The sequence below is a fragment of the Chanos chanos genome, chromosome 8 (assembly GCF_902362185.1).
Source record: "Chanos chanos chromosome 8, fChaCha1.1, whole genome shotgun sequence".
Classification (NCBI taxonomy): Eukaryota; Metazoa; Chordata; class Actinopteri; order Gonorynchiformes; family Chanidae; genus Chanos; species Chanos chanos.
Genome location: NC_044502.1, coordinates 1,535,001 through 1,554,583, shown reverse-complemented (window position 1 = coordinate 1,554,583; position 19,583 = coordinate 1,535,001). Strand labels below are relative to the sequence as shown.

Below are 19,583 nucleotides of genomic sequence, written 5' to 3'. Positions count from 1 at the left end.
TTAAAACAGACATACCAACAGTCAAAAATCTCTTCTCAGAGACTGAAAACCCCAATCAGCCCAAAGTTTGGCAGCAGTGTAAAAGCACAGATATAAAATAGAACAACTCTTTTAAAAACTCACATAAACGTTCTCTAAACATAGCACAATCAGAAACACTATCTTCAAGTCATCACTTGCCCCCCCCCCCTTTTATCTTTATCCCCATTCATAAATTCTCATATATTTATTTTTTTCAATATCCTAACTAAATCATTTTTCAGATAGAAAAAAACTAAAGTTTATCAGATCATGGCTTAGAGGAATATGACTCGAGCACTTTTTCTTGAAAAGTGTTGAATGAAACACAGGGAGACCGCATGAGAGGAACTAGGAGAGTACCAACACACCGTGGGATTATGTTAGACTTTGGGTATCTAATTCACACTCACTTTAAAGAATACTCCAAAGAAGTTTCAAAGGAATGACAACAATAACTAGTGCAGTGGAGTTTTAATATGTTGCATATTCAAGGAACATAAAATGTTGATGGAACATAGAAAATGACCAATTTTGAATCCCTACTCATCTACTAATTCTGTTTATTTTTGAGGGGGGGGGGGTAGAGGGTAGATTTGTGTGTCATCTACTCTTCCTTCAAATATGACTGTGCACCTGTGTGAGGTGTACTCTAAAGGAGCAGGTGTCCTGTATGCTAGCCATATTTGGATTTAAATTCAGAAAACACCTAAATTAAAAAAAAAATCTCAAGGGAATCAAGTAATTTCTTGAGGCCCATAGTCCTTTGTCATATTCCACTGTCAGTAGATGAACTCTGTATTAATTATAAACCTGTTGTTATATTTGCAGAGCTGACGTCCACTGAACAGACAGCGATCACGTGGTGAAGGGCAGTAGTGATTTAGTTTTTTTTGTTGTTGTTGTTTTTGTTTTTTCTAATCCCTGTGCGGGATGTGACTTGTCTGATCCCTGATAAAAGTCCCTGATTGGCTGAAACAGTTTTTGTTTTTAATTCTAGGGTCCAATATATGAGAGATTACAATCTTTGATCAGAAAAAAAAAGGAAAAAAGTATTACCAATATAATCTTGCCACACTTAAACATCAAAAAATAGTATTACATTGTTGCAATATATTATTTTTGTTAGAAGTGTAACAGGTGACACTTCTGAAGTAGTTCTACATAGATTTTTTTTTTTTAACATACTGACAAGGATTCTTTTTATTCTTTGAATTTTTTTTTTGTCTTTATCTTTTTTTTTTATCTTTTTTTTTTTTTCCCGGAAATCATCACCGGCCCCTAGTCCCTGACAGTTCTCCATCAGTTTTAAACTGGCATGGAGCAGGAAATCCCAGTCCGCTGTCATTTGGTGTTCTCGCTGCTCTCTGCTGTCGCTGTAGTGCCGTCACTATCTGTGATCACCTCAGAGACGCTCGTGTCCTCTGGCCCTTGGTGATTCTGCTGTTGGTTGTTGTTATCCATATCCTTATTGTTGTTGTTGTTGTTGTTCTGCGCGTTCGGGAGGCCATGGCTATTGTTCTGAGTCGCTCCCATTCGCAGTTCCTCCAGCCTCCTCCACAGCTCCTCTCTCTCCTGCTCCTTCTTCTTCTCTCTGAGGAGCAAGCAGTTTGTGGCTTTAGTCGACAACTCCCAAGTTTCACAGACTCCCAAGTTTCACAGACTCCCAAGTTTCACAGACTCTGCCCTGCTAACCTCAGACTGCTCACTGGGGTACGGGCAATTCCGTTTATTTTTTCAATGACTAACATGTATATAAAAACGGAAAAATCATATTTTAATATTGACAAAAATTCACATCACTGCAAATAAAATTCCTGCCTTAAGCACAGATTGAAAGGACTTCTGTATGTGTAAAAACATGGATCGTGGGGACAATTTTGCCCTCTGCAATATGGCATAACTATGAATACCTAATTGTTCCTCTCATTATATTTTTACGTTTAATTCTCAGTGCCCTTCATCAATGCCTGTAAGTTCAGCATATTTTCTTCAAAATTACAGAGCTGATCCTGACCTTCTTAGCTCATCTCAAAAATTTCAGGTGCGTCATTTCTTTAAAAAAAAAAAAAAAAAAAAAAGGAACAGGCAGATATGAGAAGGTTGTGCTCTTACCGCTGTCTGTCGGCTTTATATGAGGCAGTCAATTCATCAAACAGCTTGCTGTTCATCTCCATCAGTGTTTTCAGCACGTTGTAAACCAGAGCTACAATTGTCCTAAAGGACACAAGAGAGACAAAAAAATTAAGTTATGGTCAAAGCTGAAACCCACCGGCACGAAAACCTCAGTATTTGATAATGATGGGGATAGAACTATATTTCTGACATTTGAAGCTAATCATTCAGACTTGTTTGGACTGTTATCTATTTCTCTTGCTTAATTAGACATTTTTAAAGTGTGCTCCCCGGTCGCTTTAATATCTACAGAAAATTTCTGCCGAGCCTTTAGTGATGAGTGTGAAAGCAAGTCCCCTGTCCTGCATGGTATTCTACCGCTGCTACTTCAAACGCCACAGTAATGTCACGCAACATAACTGTACTGTCTGAACATACAGGGGGTTCACAGAGAACTGGGGTGGGTATGTTCATGAGACACCTACGGATTCCAGTGTTCTTTGGAGATCCTGTAGAGGTTTCCGAACATAATGGGCAGAATCTTGTCGATGTTCTCCTCGATTAAGCTGAGGATGTACTCGTTATTCCAGAAATACAGCGCTCGCTCTGCCACCTGCAGGAAACAGGACCGACATGTACGCTATGACGTACGGGATTACGTTCCAGACACGGCACAATCAGAGCTAATGCTGCACAAAGGCAGCCTGTTAAAGTTTCCCAAAGAAGTTAACTGTCAGTGGCTGCCGGTTCTGAACCGCTATAAAAATAATAAGTAATTCTCTGACATAGAAGATACAATTTCAAATTCGTTGTCTATGATCAGCATATCTCCTCGTGAAAACTGAAACCAAATAGGATAGGTTAAGCATGATTATTGACTGTGATTAGAAAATGTTTTTTTTTTTGTTTTGTTTTTCCTTTTAAACAATTTTGACAATTCGTTAGTCGATAGGTGACTCTGGAGAAATGCACAGACTGCAGCAAACAGGGCCTATGGTAATCAGAGGCTTTTCGTCAGTTCTTCTGTGCAGCACGGCAGGCCAAATATGTGCCAACGCTGACTGTGTAACGTCTCTCTTCATTTGCTGTTGACACACTCGTCACGATTTCTCAGAACGTCCAAGCAAACGTCCTTAAGCAAGCATTTCAAAACACCTACATGTGACAGCTAAATGTCAAGACGTGCTGCCTTTGTTTGACACTTTCAAGGCGCAAAAACACGGCATAAATAAAACAACCGGCAATATCTGTTAAAGCAGTTGTAATATCTGCAATTTTTGCTGTAGACACAATTTTATGATTTCCGGAAATAGGTGTGTTTCTAGCGCTTCCGTATGGAATTACATTGCACAGCAAGAGTTTTAAAAAGATGTGAAGTTTTCATTTGCATTTTTAATCTGTTCAGTCAAATTAAAACAGATTATTAAATATTACATGTAGCCTAATTTTATATAGTCCACTGTTTTGGAGTGTTGGCCACACTGGCATCTACTATTTCTAGAGCAAAATTAATTTTTCTCACCAACATAGATTGTTCTGTGCAATTATATTTTTTTATTTATCATTTTCAGATAAATCATGTGTTAAAAAGTCACAATGTATCAATTTTATTTGGTTATCATGGGAACTAAACCCTGCCGTGCCAATGGACCCAGGCATGAGTGTGTGTGTGTACCTGAAAGTGAGGGTTAGCCACACATCTGGCAATCTGTTTGAACAGAGGCTCCTGAATCTTTTTAAACTGAGTGGGTTCTATGACGTCAAGGATCTCCTCAATTTCACCCAGGAACATGACCTACGCACAGATAGGCAGAGATACACAAGTACGTATGAGACTACATATTCATCACGGAAGATTGCAAATGTCTGTTTCCAAAGGTATGAGGGCTGGTCTGTGCTAATATTTGTGTGTGCGTGTGTGTGTGTATCTGAGTCTTGTCACTCAGATTTTGTCATTCAGAACATTCTGAGGACTTACAATGGAGCACAGTTTTAGGTCTTATTTCTACTCTCTACTTGGGTGCGCGTGTTTGACTTGGTCAGACAGTCATACCTCTTTTTGACTAGACGTCTTTGGCCAAAATTTCAGAAGGCCTCTTATCACCTAGAAAAGGAGAAAACATAGCTTGTTAAATTTATAGTAATTCAAATATTCCATTAAAAGGTTTTCGGTATGATTAATTTCCTTTATCATGCTGTAGTTCCTCAAAACAAATGTAACCTCAATCCCAAATCAAACCACTATGAAAACTACTGTATTTCATATTAAACCCGCTGCACGCTAAAATACAGTACCGGCTCCGTAAGGGTGGGGTCCTTTTCCAAAAACTGCACCACACAGTAGGCCAGCTGTGAGACACAAAGCAGTGGTGTTAGACAGAGAATCGGTGACATGGACAGCTCACAACACCCTCATTACAAACACCAGATGGCGCTGTTAGCCACCATTTGTCAAACACTATCATTTATTTAATGGTTACTCTAGAGTAAATGGCATGAAACCTTTCAACTAATAGGTTGTGTAACTGAGTGTGTGCGTGCGTGTGTGTGTGTGTGTGTGGATGACAGTCTCACCTGTGCGTGGAATATGGCCAGTCCTTTAGCTGTATGCATGGGAATCAGGACCTTCATCAGAAACTGTTTATGCTCAGCTTTCAGTGGTAACGCAAAACCATTTATAATGCTGCAAGAACAAAACACAGACTAATGTTCCATCATAATCATTTTCACAATAATCATTAGACATGCTTTAATAAACCACTGCCTACTACCCACAGTTGTAGTCTATGAGATCTCTGTGTGTACCAGTCACTCAGGAGACCAAAGTAGCCAGGAGATTCTTCACTCTACCCAGTCGACTGTGCCAACCACTGCTAGGTGACTGCTCTCGAAGTCTTAACGGACACAGCCACAGCACAGCCATGTGTGCCTGTTCCATATTTTCACTAACATACAACAGTCTTATTGCACTGTAGCATTGAGAGCAACCTGATTGTCCAAAAATGTGTGTGTGTAAACTGTAATGGTGCATGAAGCCAGGTTAAGAGTTTTAGTAAATTCTGTGGTAGATTTTTCGAAGCTTCGTCCGATTCTCAGTTAAAATACAGATCACAGATTCACCGGCTGACTGACACATCGGTCTGTTTTCAGATGACGTCTCCATTCGTGTCTGCTCATTTGTCAACTCTTTGGATTAGACAGTGAAAACACCACCGACTGGACAGGGACAATTAAACATCTGCCCATAATTTGAAAACAGCATTTTGTGCTGTTTGCAACAAGGGATCAAAATCGATCTAAACATGGGGTCTGAAGTCATTTGAATTATTAAAATAAAATAACCTCACATACAGTAATATCCAGCTTCTGCTGAGTTAGTCACAACTCATACGAAGGCTTGACTTTTAATACAAGATAATTATGGTCATGTGCTGGCTCCGTGCAATGTTCAAAATAGCTTCACATCCCGAGAGGAGAGCACAGCCGCGGGCACGAGAGAGAGAGAAACGCACGCGTAATTACAACATCAGCAAAGGGATGTTCCTCCACGGGAGCAGAAAACAAGGCTTTCTAAAAACACCCATGTCCTCCGGTCATTTACTCAACACAGGAAAGGGCTCAGAGGGAAACCAACACATTTCACAGCAAAATGGCAAATGTGCCGGGTGCAGCAGCACTGCTAACAGGTTTCAGTGCTGGGTGCAGGAACAGTACTAACTAGGACAGAATGTAAGTAATGACACCGGTGACCTTCTGCGTGTGAGATTAGGTCCTTGACTCTGTACGGTCAGTCACTCCACAAGGCCTGAGGATTCGGCCAATCAGAGGATCAGAATACGAATATTAAACGACAGCTCACCTTCCAAGTATTTCCAGAAGCTCCGCCACTCCGTTGAAGTGTTCAGTCTCGTAAATAAACCTGGAGAGATGAGGAAAAGAACCGACTTGAATGCATTTACATAAGACAACCCCCTCAGCAGAAATGCAATGAAACACAAAGACAGAGCACAAGTCGCTAGCAGTCAATGATGACATATCAACTCGGTCCATTATAGGAACAGTCTGCGTATGAGGAGCAGTGCCACACTGCCCTGATCTCAGATCTGCTCCAGGACTCTCATGGAGAAACAGGTGAGATCTAAAGCAAGCGGTTTCTTGAGTTCTTTTCTGTGGACTATGCTGACTTTGTTTTCGGTTTTGTGAAACTGTAACTGTTGTGTGTTCATGTCAGAGCTAAGCCTCTTGTTGGCTGCTCCAGTGCTATCTGACTTGAGTCTGTGGCAGGACTGCTCTTTGCCTGCTGTGGCTTTTTGACATCTGTTTGGTTCAGCGATTCGGTTAAACATGATGATGTGCCGTACCGACAAATTATAAATTTAAACTGTGGTCGAACACCTTTATGATTAAGACATACACACACACACACGCACACACACACACACACACACACACACAAACACACACACGACTTGTATGACTTTCAGTCTATGTTCTTACAACTTGATTTTGCCCTGTTGATATTTCCACTGACAGTGTTTTGCCTGACTCTGCAGTATACTGTATACTGTTTGCAAATTCATCAAAAAACAAAACAAAAGAAAAAAAAGTGAAAGATCAATCAAATATGATGCAGAACTGTATGTATGTTACAATTTCACTTTCTGTTGATGGGGAAGCCGATACAGACACAGTCACCAGAGCCTTAAACAGAGCCTAAGACAGTAGAAACCATCCAGTCATGCCAGATGAAATGTCTTTTAACTCAGAGAACAAAAACCACCCCTAGAAAGAAACTAAATAAATAAAAAAAAAAAGAAATGGAGAAAAGGCATTGTGTCGCTCGCTCTTTCCTGAGTGGAAGGCTACAGAACATGACAGCCTGGCAAACCTTTTTTTTTTTTTTAACTGTGTAAATTTATCAGTCAGCTTCTCTCCATCCTCACACACAAACAGACCATCACAGACGAGACCTTTAGAGCAGTTAAACCAGCCAACAGACATCAATCACAGTAGGTTATTTTGCTTCAGTCACTTCCTTCCCTTGTTTCCATTGGTCACAGACTCTAACCCGTCCACCACACAGTCCACAGGACTTTTGTATGTCCACAACCAATGTGTATTGTGTATGTCCACACAACCAATACTGTATGTCCACACAACCAATACTGTAGACCCAATTCAGGATATGGAGGCGCAACTATACAGTGTATTATGGTTTTTTGGTAACAGGACAAGAACCTATAGGCTGGGGTTGTGACTGCTAAAATCAGCTGCATAGAGAATGACTCAAGTCACGTCTGGAGTTTTACTACTGAATTTAAAAGTCATTTTGCCTCTGTCAGGGATTCCCATACTGCACTGCCTCAAGACTCCAGCACAGACAACACGTCTTTCTCAGCTCCACACAGGTCCTCCATGAGCCTCTTCAAACCTCTTCCTGTCCTATCTTTTTCTCTTTCTGACTCTCTCTCTCTCTCTCCTCCTCCTCTTGCTATCCCATTGACCTCTCCCCATTTCTTTTCTCTACTCAGCCTTTGCTCATGGTTTGTGTCCTGTTTGCTTCAGTCTAAGACCTGACATGTCTCACCTTCCAAACATTTTCAGTGAATCAACTGAATCACTTAACCCTAGTTAACGTGTCCATAGAGCCACCGTCCAGTTTGCTGACGGTAGGGACAGTTCATATAACCGTAGATGTAACAGTGTAACAGCTCGGTTTCCTGTTTTGCTCAGAGAGACGCTTCTTCAACTGCACAGGAGCAACCCATGTCCCCAAAAACACTGCCGTCATGGCAGAGGCATCATCCACCCCCTACTCTAGAAACAGAGTGAAATCAAACCAGCTGAAGAACTGAGAAAGAAAAAACAACCAATACAAAAAAAAAAACGACCCAACCAAACCAAAAAAACCCTGAAATGCCTGAATAAGTCATGTTTATGTCAATGCCTTTATCCCACTCAACTCTGAATTTGTAAAAGAACAGAATTTGCAAAACCAGATCTCAAGCAGTAGGGGATAACACACACATGCTTAGACTCACGTACGTACATGTGCGTGTACATGCACACACACGTGGGCAGACAGACGCCCCCACACACGCGCGCACACACACACACACACACACACACACACACACACACACACACAGTATTACAATCTAGCTACTTCTCATGCTGACACTGCACTGTTGTGGTAAAAAGAGCCTTCCTGATCTCTCAGTAGGCCATCATCTATCTAGGGCAGTAGGATACACACACACACGTACACACACACTCCCATAAAGAGAGATTCCTCTGCCATGCAGAGAGCCTGGGCAGACAGGAAGCAGTCTGAAACTCCTCTGGTTAATGTTGTTATCAGATTCTTAGATTTACTCCAGCGTTCCGGATGTGTGTGAGTGTGTTTATGCAGAGCAGAGAAAGACAAAAACACATGCTCAGCACTTCATGTGACTAGAGCTTGTGTCCAGACAAACTCAAACAGTTTCACTGTTTCCATTCCAGGCAAGCAGCTCTGACTCACAAATGTCATTTCTCAGGTTAATAATCCCGATATGCCAGGGCTAATGAATGACAGGACCAGGGGTAGGCTGTGTTAAGGTGAATAAGTTGCAACAGTTCTGTGCAGTGCCAAACCACCACAGAGCATTACACACTCATTACTAGATCTCACCTCCCATTCAGCTCAGTACAATCTCAGACTCTCATTTTCTCCCCTAGCTGTATATTATACACCTGTGTGCGTGTGTGTGTGTGTGTGTTTCTGCGCACAGTTTTAACACGTTGCTTACCGGAGGAAAATGTTGTTGATCTGTTTGCGGATGAAGGCTCTTAAGCCCAGGAATTTGCCGTAAATGCGATGTAACACAGTCTTCAGGAAGTCTCTTTCTCTGGGATCCTCGCTGTCAAAAAGCTCCAAGAGCTGCAGGGTGGAAGAACAAGAAAGAAAGAAAAAAACAGAAGGAGAAAGAGAGATTTAAAGACAAGACAAAGGGATTTGGGATACAGATTTATATAATCATGGTATGGTGATGAATGGACCAGACGCCTTTCTCCCGACTGCAAAGACACTTCACAGAGTCGGAAAGCTGAAATCACTTCCAGTGAACGTACACAAAGGCATTCAGGCGAAACCCACTGGCCTTAATTAAATCCCGCGTTACATCTCGCTGCTAACAGCTTATGCAACGCAACATGTACACAGGCGTTGACGTCCATACTTTATTGAGCGTGGATAACACAGTGGCTATTTTTGGGTTGTGAAGGTCATTAGCACTGTGTAGTTTGAACTGTGCTCTGTGCCATTCAGCCTAAAGAAAATACCACCCCCTTCAACCCCCCTGGGAGTCCCCCCTCCCCCCACCACAAACATGACATGACAGGCTAAACCTCTCAGCTGTGTGTGTGAGTGTGTGTGTGTGTGTGCGCACGCGTGCGTGTGTGTACATGGAATTCATGTTCCTCAGGTGTGTGTGCGAAACTCTTTAGAAAGTGTTTGTTAAAATGTTGCATGCAGTGTAGTGAGTCACAGAAACTAGGTTGATTTGGGTAACCACACCCCTCTTCAAACAGAGCACAACAAACAGCTCAAAGTTCTCATGCACAGACCCCACTGTTCCCTAGCCTCCTCCACATGACAGACACATAACCCAGCGTAACTTTACTGCTTTACGACAAATATGCACATTTTATATTTTTATTTTCTTCAAAAACAAAGATGAAACCAAGCAGTCACTGCAGTGGTAATACCACTGTTGCCTCATTCACACAGCCTCAGGTAAAAACAGCCAACGGTGGCACTGATGCCAACCTGCCAGTCAGGATTAATGCCTGACATCATCACGCCTTGTCTTACTGGCATACACGCCACCTCGTGCCCGGTGGAAACAGCAAGAGATCACAAGCAACGCACACTGCACCATTAACCCTGCCATTACAGTCAACGTTCACATCACTCGACTTATTCTCGCAATAAAGACCGTATTTGTGCTCATTATAGACTGTATGTAAAGGTTTGGATTGTCTTTCTTAAAGGTTGTGTTTTTAGGACACTGTGAGAAAAATGCTGGCAACAGGATCATAAATAACAACATGACCATTTTTATAGTACCAATGAGGCAAATGCAGCAATGAAACCACACCCCTTTAGAATAATGGGCAGAGGCAAAGTCACACCCCCAATTCATTTACAGTAATAGAGCCATACCCTAATACGCCCATATATGGCAGTGCAGTGTCAGCCTCCCCACGGCAGACTCCTGGTCCTCTGAAACACACAGACTCACTGCCACTGCCACTGCCACTGCCACTGCCACTATCCAGACACAAGACAGAGCAGAGGAGCCAAGTTTTCTATGTTCTCATATGTGCTATGCAAGGTCTCTTATGTAATCAGGACTAGAATCTTCCAGCTTCATCCTCCTTACCATCCCCATTACTCAAGCTTCATCAAAGTGCCCGACTAAAGACCGGGGACGAGTCAAAGAACAGTGCCAGTGTGGAATGCTGAGGCGGTGGGACTGACCATGGCACAAGAAAAAAAGTTTCCAAACCATACTTTCAATGACTCATGGCAGGGAAAGGAATTCCTGAGGAATTCCTGTTTAAGGAGCTGGATGCTGCTGTAAATGAATAAAGTTATTCACATCACCCAGAGGCCACAGTAAACCCCTGTGAGTACATTTGAATGGCCGGCAGTAGACACCTCCAAACTGCCTGGGTGGGCACGCAATGTCAGCAGGACTGTGAAGACTGTGTGGCCTACTCCAGAGCCATCGGTCACTCACCACACAGAGATGTCAGGAACAGGGCAGCGATACAGGCTGTCCATCAGTATAAAGACTACATACAGAGCTATCTCCCCACTCCTCTGAACCAGTAGGGCCTGGCCAGGAACTTTACTCATATATTATCCCATAAAACCCTGATAAAGCCAACAGCTTGTTTGTTTGCTTAGCTGTAAATGAATGAAGATATCCCTCCAGCACAATGCATGATATCATCACTGTACAGCTGAAACACGCATGAAAGTTTTTGCTGTGTGTGTTGTGAATGTACATTTGGTAAATCGGGTTGCTCGTGTGTGTGTGTGTGTGTGTGTGTGTGTGTGTATGTGTGCATTTAACTTCTTCTAAATTGTTTATAAATGGCACTTTTCGTGACAATTTCTTTCCCCCTCAGTGGTGAAGCAGTGTAAGAGCTGAAGAGCTGTAACCATGGCCACCGTGTTGAGGGACAAAGCCGGGGAGAGGGGAAGTCTGTCTGGCTGAGTTCTGTAAACAAACGGAGATAGTCAAAGAGAGATCATGACCCTTAGTCCTTCCTCTACACGTTTGCCTTACCGCCCAGTTCTCAAGAGCTGGGTGAGAGAATAAAAAAGAAAAATAGAAACATTCTTCTCTTTCCTTGCCTCTGCACGCTACAGACATGACAACGTCATTAAAAATATCTGCAGAGGGGAAACTGTTCAACTGCAGCGCAACGACTAGGTTCCCAAAAAGCTCCTGGCACAAAAAGTACATAAATAAACAAACAATAATTCTCAAGAACAAACCAGCTGCTTTCCAGAACCATCTGTGCGATCTGGTGCCATGTTCAATGACGCTCATTAAAATAACTGGAGCCGAAGTTGTTTTGGTTTTAATTTCGAATGAATTAAGATCAATCAAGCGCATGGTATGGGAACCATCTATAAACATCTTTTTTGGATTACAGTGACGGAATGGGTATTTGAATGTTCAAGATACAGTCTTCACCTAGCCAAAACAAACAAATAAACAAAACAACAACCAAATGTGTGATAAGACTTGTGTTACTTACTACAATACATAACTCATAGCCAAATGAAATCTGTCCTGGCTTGTAAAATGACATCTGAGATATCTGTGTTGTGATGCAATTTTGTAAAACGTCATAGATCTTCTGTCATGTCACGGCACTTCAGGTGTGGCAGTAACATTCTTCAAACAAGTTCTCTGTTGCTATGGAGGAACAAAACCTGCATCACGGAGCTTGTTTTTGTTGTTGTTGTTGTTGTGTCTAGTGCATACTCATTGCAGATCCAAAAAGTAAATTCAAACTCAAGTGCCTCCTCAGGTCTGCGCAAGCCAACACACATCCCTTTGAGTGGAGGCCCTGGGGAAGCAAAGAGATATGACAGTGAAATGTATCAGCCCAGGCTGAGATGTGCCCTCTCTGTGTGTTCACAGTGCACTTCCTGTGGTGTGACGCCACAGTGGAACAGATAGGCCTTCATCAGCAAACTCATGCGCCCCGTCAAAACACACACCCATCACCACTGCCGAGACCAGCCAGCCTTTCCACTAAAGAACACAGGACAATGTGTGAACACCACAGTGTTGCTGCAGCCCACATGAGAAAGTCTAATGTATTACGCTGTGACTATCAAGACAAATGTTTGCAATAAGGCGACAGGGTTACAGGTGTATACGGGACAAAACACCTCTCATTCAAATGCAGTTTTAGTTTTCGTGTTGGGTAATTCAGTTTTTGCCAGGACGCTGTGTTCACATTTAATGTGTGACAGTTGAGCTTGGTCAGGGATGATGACACAGTTGTAGTGTCTAGAGGGAAAATGAAAAAGGGCCGTCGACCATGTTAGCCTCTGAGAAGCATGAGGAAACAGTTCCGCGGCTACGGCACCTCCTAAATACTCGCAATAACAGACCACACTTCCTTCCGTTCTACACGCCAACATACATGCACACGCATATGCACACACACGCACGCACGCACGCACAAACACTCATGCATACACTCATACACACACAGACCAACTTTCACACACAGACATGCGCACACACACACACATGTGGGGACAAAGAAACCCATGTGCACATCCTTGAACACACACAAACACTGACACACATACACACACAAAGCCACACACACCTGCATACAATTACAATCACACATGCACACACAAACACACACACATATGCAAACACACAGGCATATACGTGCATATACACACATGTGCTTTTTAGAAGGAGGAACTCAAGGATGCACAAAGCCCTCACGACTCTCTTACTCAAAGACACATCTACGGTAAGATTGCTGAACACGAACCACAACAACAGCAGCAAAAAAAGCTACAGTCATACATCCTCAAAACTTTACAACACAGCAAAAAACAAGAGACCACATATCTTCTCCTCCCCTTTTTTACAGCACCTCCTCTCTCCTTCACGTTCTCAATTTCTCTGTTTCTCCCCCTCTCTCCCTCTCTCTCACCACGCACACCCTCTCCTCACTGAGACCACGCTCCCCTCTTCCTCCCTTCCTGTGGAGTAAACAACAGGGTGCTATTTAAAGCAGGCCCGGGAAAGATCTGCATCATGGAAACTCTGTGTCCGCACCTCGCTCGCCGCTCTGCCAACATTCCAGAGCATTCCGCAACCTGGGGGGCAGGGAGGGAGGATGGAGGGACCACAACGGCTTAGAGCGGGAGATCAAACCATCTCCAACGCTTCACACACGGCTAGAGACAGACAGAGAGAGAACCACCCAAACCAGAGCATCAGGAAGCTGACAGGGGAGCAGTCCAGATATCATTATGCAATTGTCAGCACTGTAAAAAACTGATCTCAGAGCAGAAAGTCAGTGCCAGGAAAGCGCGAGATGTGACAGAAACGGACGAGACACAACAGACGTTAACAGGAACAAAAGTCGGACAGCAGGGACATCTGATTTTCAGTTATTGCCAATGTATAAAACATCAACATACATACAGAAAACTAATTCAACATAAAGCAATATTATTTACCATCACCAGATACTTGGCCTGCATAATTTAGCTCCCAGTTATGGTAAAAAAAAGGCTAGGCTTCACAGTTAGACTAGGTAAACAGCAGCATTCAATGGGGGTCACGTGTCCACAGGGCCGGGCCATTAATTGAATTTGGTTTTCAATTACGATTTTGGCTTCCAACAATTATGAAAACAAGATAATCGAGATAAAATGATTATTGTGCCACATTATTTATTTAAATATAAATATATAACTGTACATATGTATGTGTGTGTGTGTGTGTATACATATAGATACATACACACACATATAGTTACTGGCTAACAGAAAACCTGATATATCTATCTATCTATCTATCTGGGTTTCCGTTAGCCTGTAATTACTGGTTTTTGCCTAGTAAAAATGATAAAAACCTGATAAATTGAAAACGTGCCGGTCAAAATGTCGCGCCTTATGTGCATTGAAAGCTGCAAAGACACATTGGACACATCTGATTTCAAGTCAGCAGCAGAGGACTTTGCCACAATGAAACAGAGGAGTAAACAAAATGTTACCAGGTTATCCTATAGGCTTCATTTGATGCCATGTAGGCCTAGCCTTTCTTTAAACAGGCTACAGATGTTTCATAATAGCTTAAATTTTAGCTGCTAACGTTGAGGTTTTGGTCAATCATTACTGTTCGTTTTGCTTAATCGTTGCTGTTCATTAAATAGTCAAACTGATTTGAGGTCACTGTCATTCTTTTGTCAACCTTGGTGGACACTATATTTGTGTTTGGTACATAGACTGTTATTGAAACGTGACTGGTAAGTCTCAAATTTGTCCGGTAAAATAAACTGTTTCCAGACACCAGACTGGCAAGAAAAAGTCCTAGCGGAAACCCTATATATATATATATATATATATATATATATATATATATATATATATATATATATATATATATACACACACACACACACACACACACACACACACACACATATATATATATTTATGTATGTATGTATAAATTTATCTAATGAATTTACATGTACTTTTAAATTTGTTAAATTATATTTGTAGTTCAACAAAACCCACTGTTAAAAAGACAAGTTTTTTAAAGGTTCAATAAATGCATGATGTTTCCAAAGTTTCTGAGTAATCCTGTTAAGTAATTGTGATCTCAACATTGACAGAAATAATCCTGACTGTGATGTTTGCCATGATCGAGCAGCCCTACATGTCTGTTATCAGTATTTTCATTCTCATCTCCTGCAGTAGGACCAGTCAATAGATGAGTGTTTTAACCCATTCACCTTCAGCCAAACAAGAGACTGATCATTGGCTGCCCAGCTGAATCAGGTGTCTTTTAGCATTGAGAGATCTGAGACGCGCGGAGCTGTGCGCCTCCAGGAGGAGGAGGAGGAGGACCGGGAAACGAAGATCCAGAGCACAGGCGGGAGGCTGTTTCCAGGAGCCACTCACGTACGTGACCTCGCTAACGGTGCCCCCTCACTGATGGGAGCTGTTTCCAGGCTAACATACGGGCTGGTGTGGGCATGTGGATAGCATGATTAGGGTGATGAACTATTCATACATAAACCTGTTCTCTACGATCTGGACCACCTCAACCTGCCAAAGGGGTTCCAAACAGTTCTGACGGAACCTGGTCCTTTGAAGCTGAAGCGGAGAAAAATGAAAAACGTGATTCAAACCCCGATTGTTTTCCTGAATTATAGGCACAAAGAAATCAAAGTGGCATTGTTTTCATAAGGGAACGGCTACTCGGGTTTTTGAAGGACAATTCAGCCGTGCCGCTGTCTGTTTGATGTATTGTTCCAAAAGCTTTTGATGCAACAATGTTTTGGCCGAGTGACCGAAAACTGCCAGTCGACCAAAGTCACTCTGAGGTTGTGGAGTGGAGGACAAAACGGGCAGCTCACTGCCATCTTCAAGGCTCAGAGAAGAATAACAAGTCGTTTCAGCTTCATAAGTTTGGATTTTAACAGGGACAGTGTTAGAACTCAACATCCTGAAAAAGAGCCGAACATACTGAAAAAGAACGAACGAGGACGTGACATTTACCTGCAGCACAAACTTCTGGTCAATGAAGCGCTTTGCAATGCTGGGCTGAAAATCAGGATTCTCTAAAAAACGCAGGAGAAACTCGTACACCAGCTGGAAAAAGAAAAGCGATAACACATTTCAAAAATTCAGTATCTCTTACAAAGTATTCACACTTAACTACTCTCCAAACAGACATTTATTATACACCTGCTTCTGAACAAATATTGACATGTCATCCGCATGTTGTCCTTCTCCTTCTCTTTCTAGTAAAGATAGCTTCTGGGGTGAACAACAGTGTGCAGATATATATAAATAAACCTATAAAGTGATGTATTTTGAACTATGTCAGGGCTTTGGTCTGCAGTGTTTGGTGTTTGTTGTAGGTATCACTGAGATCTATTTATAGACTATATTCTTATCTGCACATATATACACATGCACACACACACACACACACACACACGTCTATAAAACTGAGAACAAAATGCTCGTTCTCACCTGTATGTGGGGCCAAGACGCCTCTAGAGTCGGCTCATCCTCCTCTGGATCGAAATCTGGGTTTTCACTGGGCGGAAGCGTCCGGAATATATTGGAGCTTATCTGTGACAAGACAGTGCAAACACAAATGACTTCAATTAATCAATGTAATGATGAAAAAAAAATTTGCATACATTTCCTAACTGTGCATGTTAAGGAATGTAAATCTGAACAAACCGTTACCGTGACAACATGTGAACGGATACAACAAATACAAATATTTCAGACATGTTAAATGTACCTGACTACCCTCTCTACACGAACCCCTCACCCTTTAAACACGGCTTTATCATCGCCTTGTGTTAACTTCTCCTCAGAAAATGAATCAGTAACTGAGTTCATGACACACGTGTTCTCTCGGCTTGTCTAATTATTCATTTATAATTCAGCACTCGAGTCTCCGTGAAACTTCACTGTGTCTTTATCAGGTTTCACAGATAAACAAGGACAGTGATGAGATGTGTGTGTTCACGCAAAGACTACAGCTGTGAAAAGATTAAAAAAAAAAAAAGTTCAACCTCTCTGTGGAAGACTAAAACCTGCACTGTTAAAATATCAACAAAATCTGAGTGTGTGTGTGTGTGTGTGTGTGTGTGCAGCATCAAGTCTGACGGTTTCCAGACCTGTCTCAAAAAAAAGAAAAGAAAAAAAAAAGAAGAAGAAAAAAGAAATGACTTCTTCTATTCTTCCTCTGCACGATAAAGTCCATTTTTCTCCCCAAATCCTCAATTACCTTCTCGTCTCTCTGCTGTTACACTGCCCCCCCCCCCCTCTATTTCTCCCCACTCCTCTCTTCTCCTCTCATCTCCTCTCTCACCCCATCCTCCCTGCCTGTCCCCTCCTTTTCACCCACTGCAGTTTATATTTAGTGACAGGAAACCGTCAGACTTCACCATCAGTCTCTGCGCTTGTTCCCGCTTCTGAGGATCCAGGATCCAGCATGGCTGTCAAAACTTGGCTCGGAAAAAAAAAAAAAATACTCACATTCACATGGTGCGCTAACGAATACTCTAATTAGACCTGTGGGAAGACTTTCAATTGATTTTTCTTTATTAACACCACTGCCCGTTCCAGAAATTCAGAATAAACGTCCTGTCACTCAGACTTTCCTTTCATTTACAGATGGACCTGAGGAGATCACCCTCATATTCACTCACATCAGGAGCGTCTACTGATCAATAAATAGCTGAGAAAGTAAATAAATGAATAAGACACTGACGGGGGGAAAAGTCTGAATGTCAGAAATGTGGGAAAGGATTTGCCAACGGAGCGAAGTTCCACCACACGTCAGAGAAAAAGGCTGCGTGTGGGTTCAGCCATTGTGATTTCTTTCCCCCGATTACGACAAAAGGAAATGTTTTCGATGAATAACTTATGAGAGAATGAAAGAGTGAGAGAGAGAGAGAGAGAGAATGGGGGGGGGGGGGGTTGTGGTGTTCTGGGTGGGTCACTGTGGTCATTGCCAGACTATTTCTGAGAGGAAACAGAGTGGACACTGAGCTAGAACATGTTAAATAACAGCCACACTCAATCTGGCCTCGTCTGTGTGTGTGTGTGTGTGTGTGAGTGTGTGAGAGAGAGAGAGAGAGCGCGAGCGAGAGAGAGAGACAAACAGACTGAAAATCTGGGTTAGATACTCAACATGTCAAAACCAACTCAAGCTGGCCTTGGGTATGTGTGTGTGTGTGTATGCATATGTGTGAGAGTGAATGTATGTTTGAATGTATGTGTCTTTGTGTGTGTGTGAGAGAGAGCGAGAGTGAGTGTATGTTTGAATGTGTGTGTCTCTGTGTGTGTGTGTGTGCATGTTTGAATGTATGAGTTTGTGTGTGTGCGTGTGTGTGTGTGTGTGTGTGTGTGTGTATGTTTGAATGTATGAGTTTGCGTGTGTGTGTGTATGTTTGAATGTATGAGTTTGCGTGTGTGTGTGTGCGTGTGTATGTGTGGTTGAAACCACTGTCATGTGTGACAACAATACTGACTGTCATACTTGTTTTAAAGTCAACATTATTTCTGTGTTAGTGAATCTACCAGCAGGGCTGTGTGTGTTGGTGCTGTGTTAGTGAATCTACCAGCAGGGCTGTGTGTGTTGGTGCTGTGTTAGTGAGATGGGGGTGGTAAACTTTTTAAGAATGAAAAGAAATGTCGTGTTGTACAAACACTTAAAAATTAGAGAGTGTCTTGAAATGTTAAGTTCAGACCAACATTGTGAAAGAATAATGTTTCCATAACCAAAAGTTAAAAAAAATAAAAACAAGCTCTACTTTAATCCACCATAATTACTATGTAAGTATACACACACACTGCACCCTACGCTAACAAGTTCACTCATAACTACTGTAATTAGCAGTGCCCCTGTAACACAACTCTACTGAGAGTGATATGAAAAACAGAACAAACCCTCGCAGAAAGGGCAGCATCACACTGTTAGTACAGAAATGACTCTCACCAACATCAGACACAGTCAACGCATGGGTGAGCAGAGCTTTGAATATTCCACCTGTCCCTGTGTGTGTGTGTGCGTCCGCAGGCTGAATGGGTCATTGAATATGAAGTCTACTCAGGGGAAAACAGCTGTATTATGACTGGTAGATGAAAAACCACCTGTGTTTTGGGAAAGTGCCCAAATCCAAACCCTAACCACGCACTGCGGAAAACCTTAACACTTCACAGACCTTATCAAAAATGTCCAGAGAGAAATCATGACCTCACCCTGCCTCACACACACACACACACACACACACACACACCCTCATCCACACCCCCCCAAACACACACACACCTGTCTCTGTCTGTCCATCTGAACAGCATGTTTACTCTCATTCATCCTCATTAGTCCTCGTTCACCCTCAATTAATCTCCCTCACCCTCAATTAATCTCATTCACCCTCAATTAATCTCCTTCACCCTAAATAATCTCCCTCACCCTAAATAATCTCCCTCACCCTCAATTAATCTCCCTCACCCTCAATTAATCTCCCTCACCCTCAATTAATCTTCTTCACCCTCAATTAATCTCCCTCACCCTCAATTAATCTCCCTCACCCTCAATTAATCTCCTTCAACCTCAATTAATCTCCCCCACCCTCATTTA

At 42.3% G+C, this 19,583-nt stretch overlaps 1 protein-coding gene across 1 annotated transcript in view; it reads right to left on the bottom strand.

The window, feature by feature from the left end:
- Window positions 1-1,252: 1,252 nt before the first annotated feature.
- Window positions 1,253-19,583, bottom strand: part of ppp2r5a (protein phosphatase 2, regulatory subunit B', alpha isoform) — a 49,337-nt gene continuing 31,006 nt past the window's right edge. The window contains exons 3-13 of the mRNA XM_030781374.1: window positions 16,451-16,552; window positions 15,971-16,063; window positions 8,925-9,055; window positions 5,993-6,052; window positions 4,708-4,816; window positions 4,429-4,482; window positions 4,187-4,237; window positions 3,809-3,928; window positions 2,619-2,746; window positions 2,134-2,235; window positions 1,253-1,612 (exon numbers count right to left, since the gene is read on the bottom strand). Of these exons, the coding sequence (XP_030637234.1) occupies window positions 1,363-1,612; window positions 2,134-2,235; window positions 2,619-2,746; window positions 3,809-3,928; window positions 4,187-4,237; window positions 4,429-4,482; window positions 4,708-4,816; window positions 5,993-6,052; window positions 8,925-9,055; window positions 15,971-16,063; window positions 16,451-16,552 (1,200 nt within the window). The 3' untranslated portion in view covers window positions 1,253-1,362. The remainder of the gene's footprint in view (window positions 1,613-2,133; window positions 2,236-2,618; window positions 2,747-3,808; window positions 3,929-4,186; window positions 4,238-4,428; window positions 4,483-4,707; window positions 4,817-5,992; window positions 6,053-8,924; window positions 9,056-15,970; window positions 16,064-16,450; window positions 16,553-19,583) is intronic.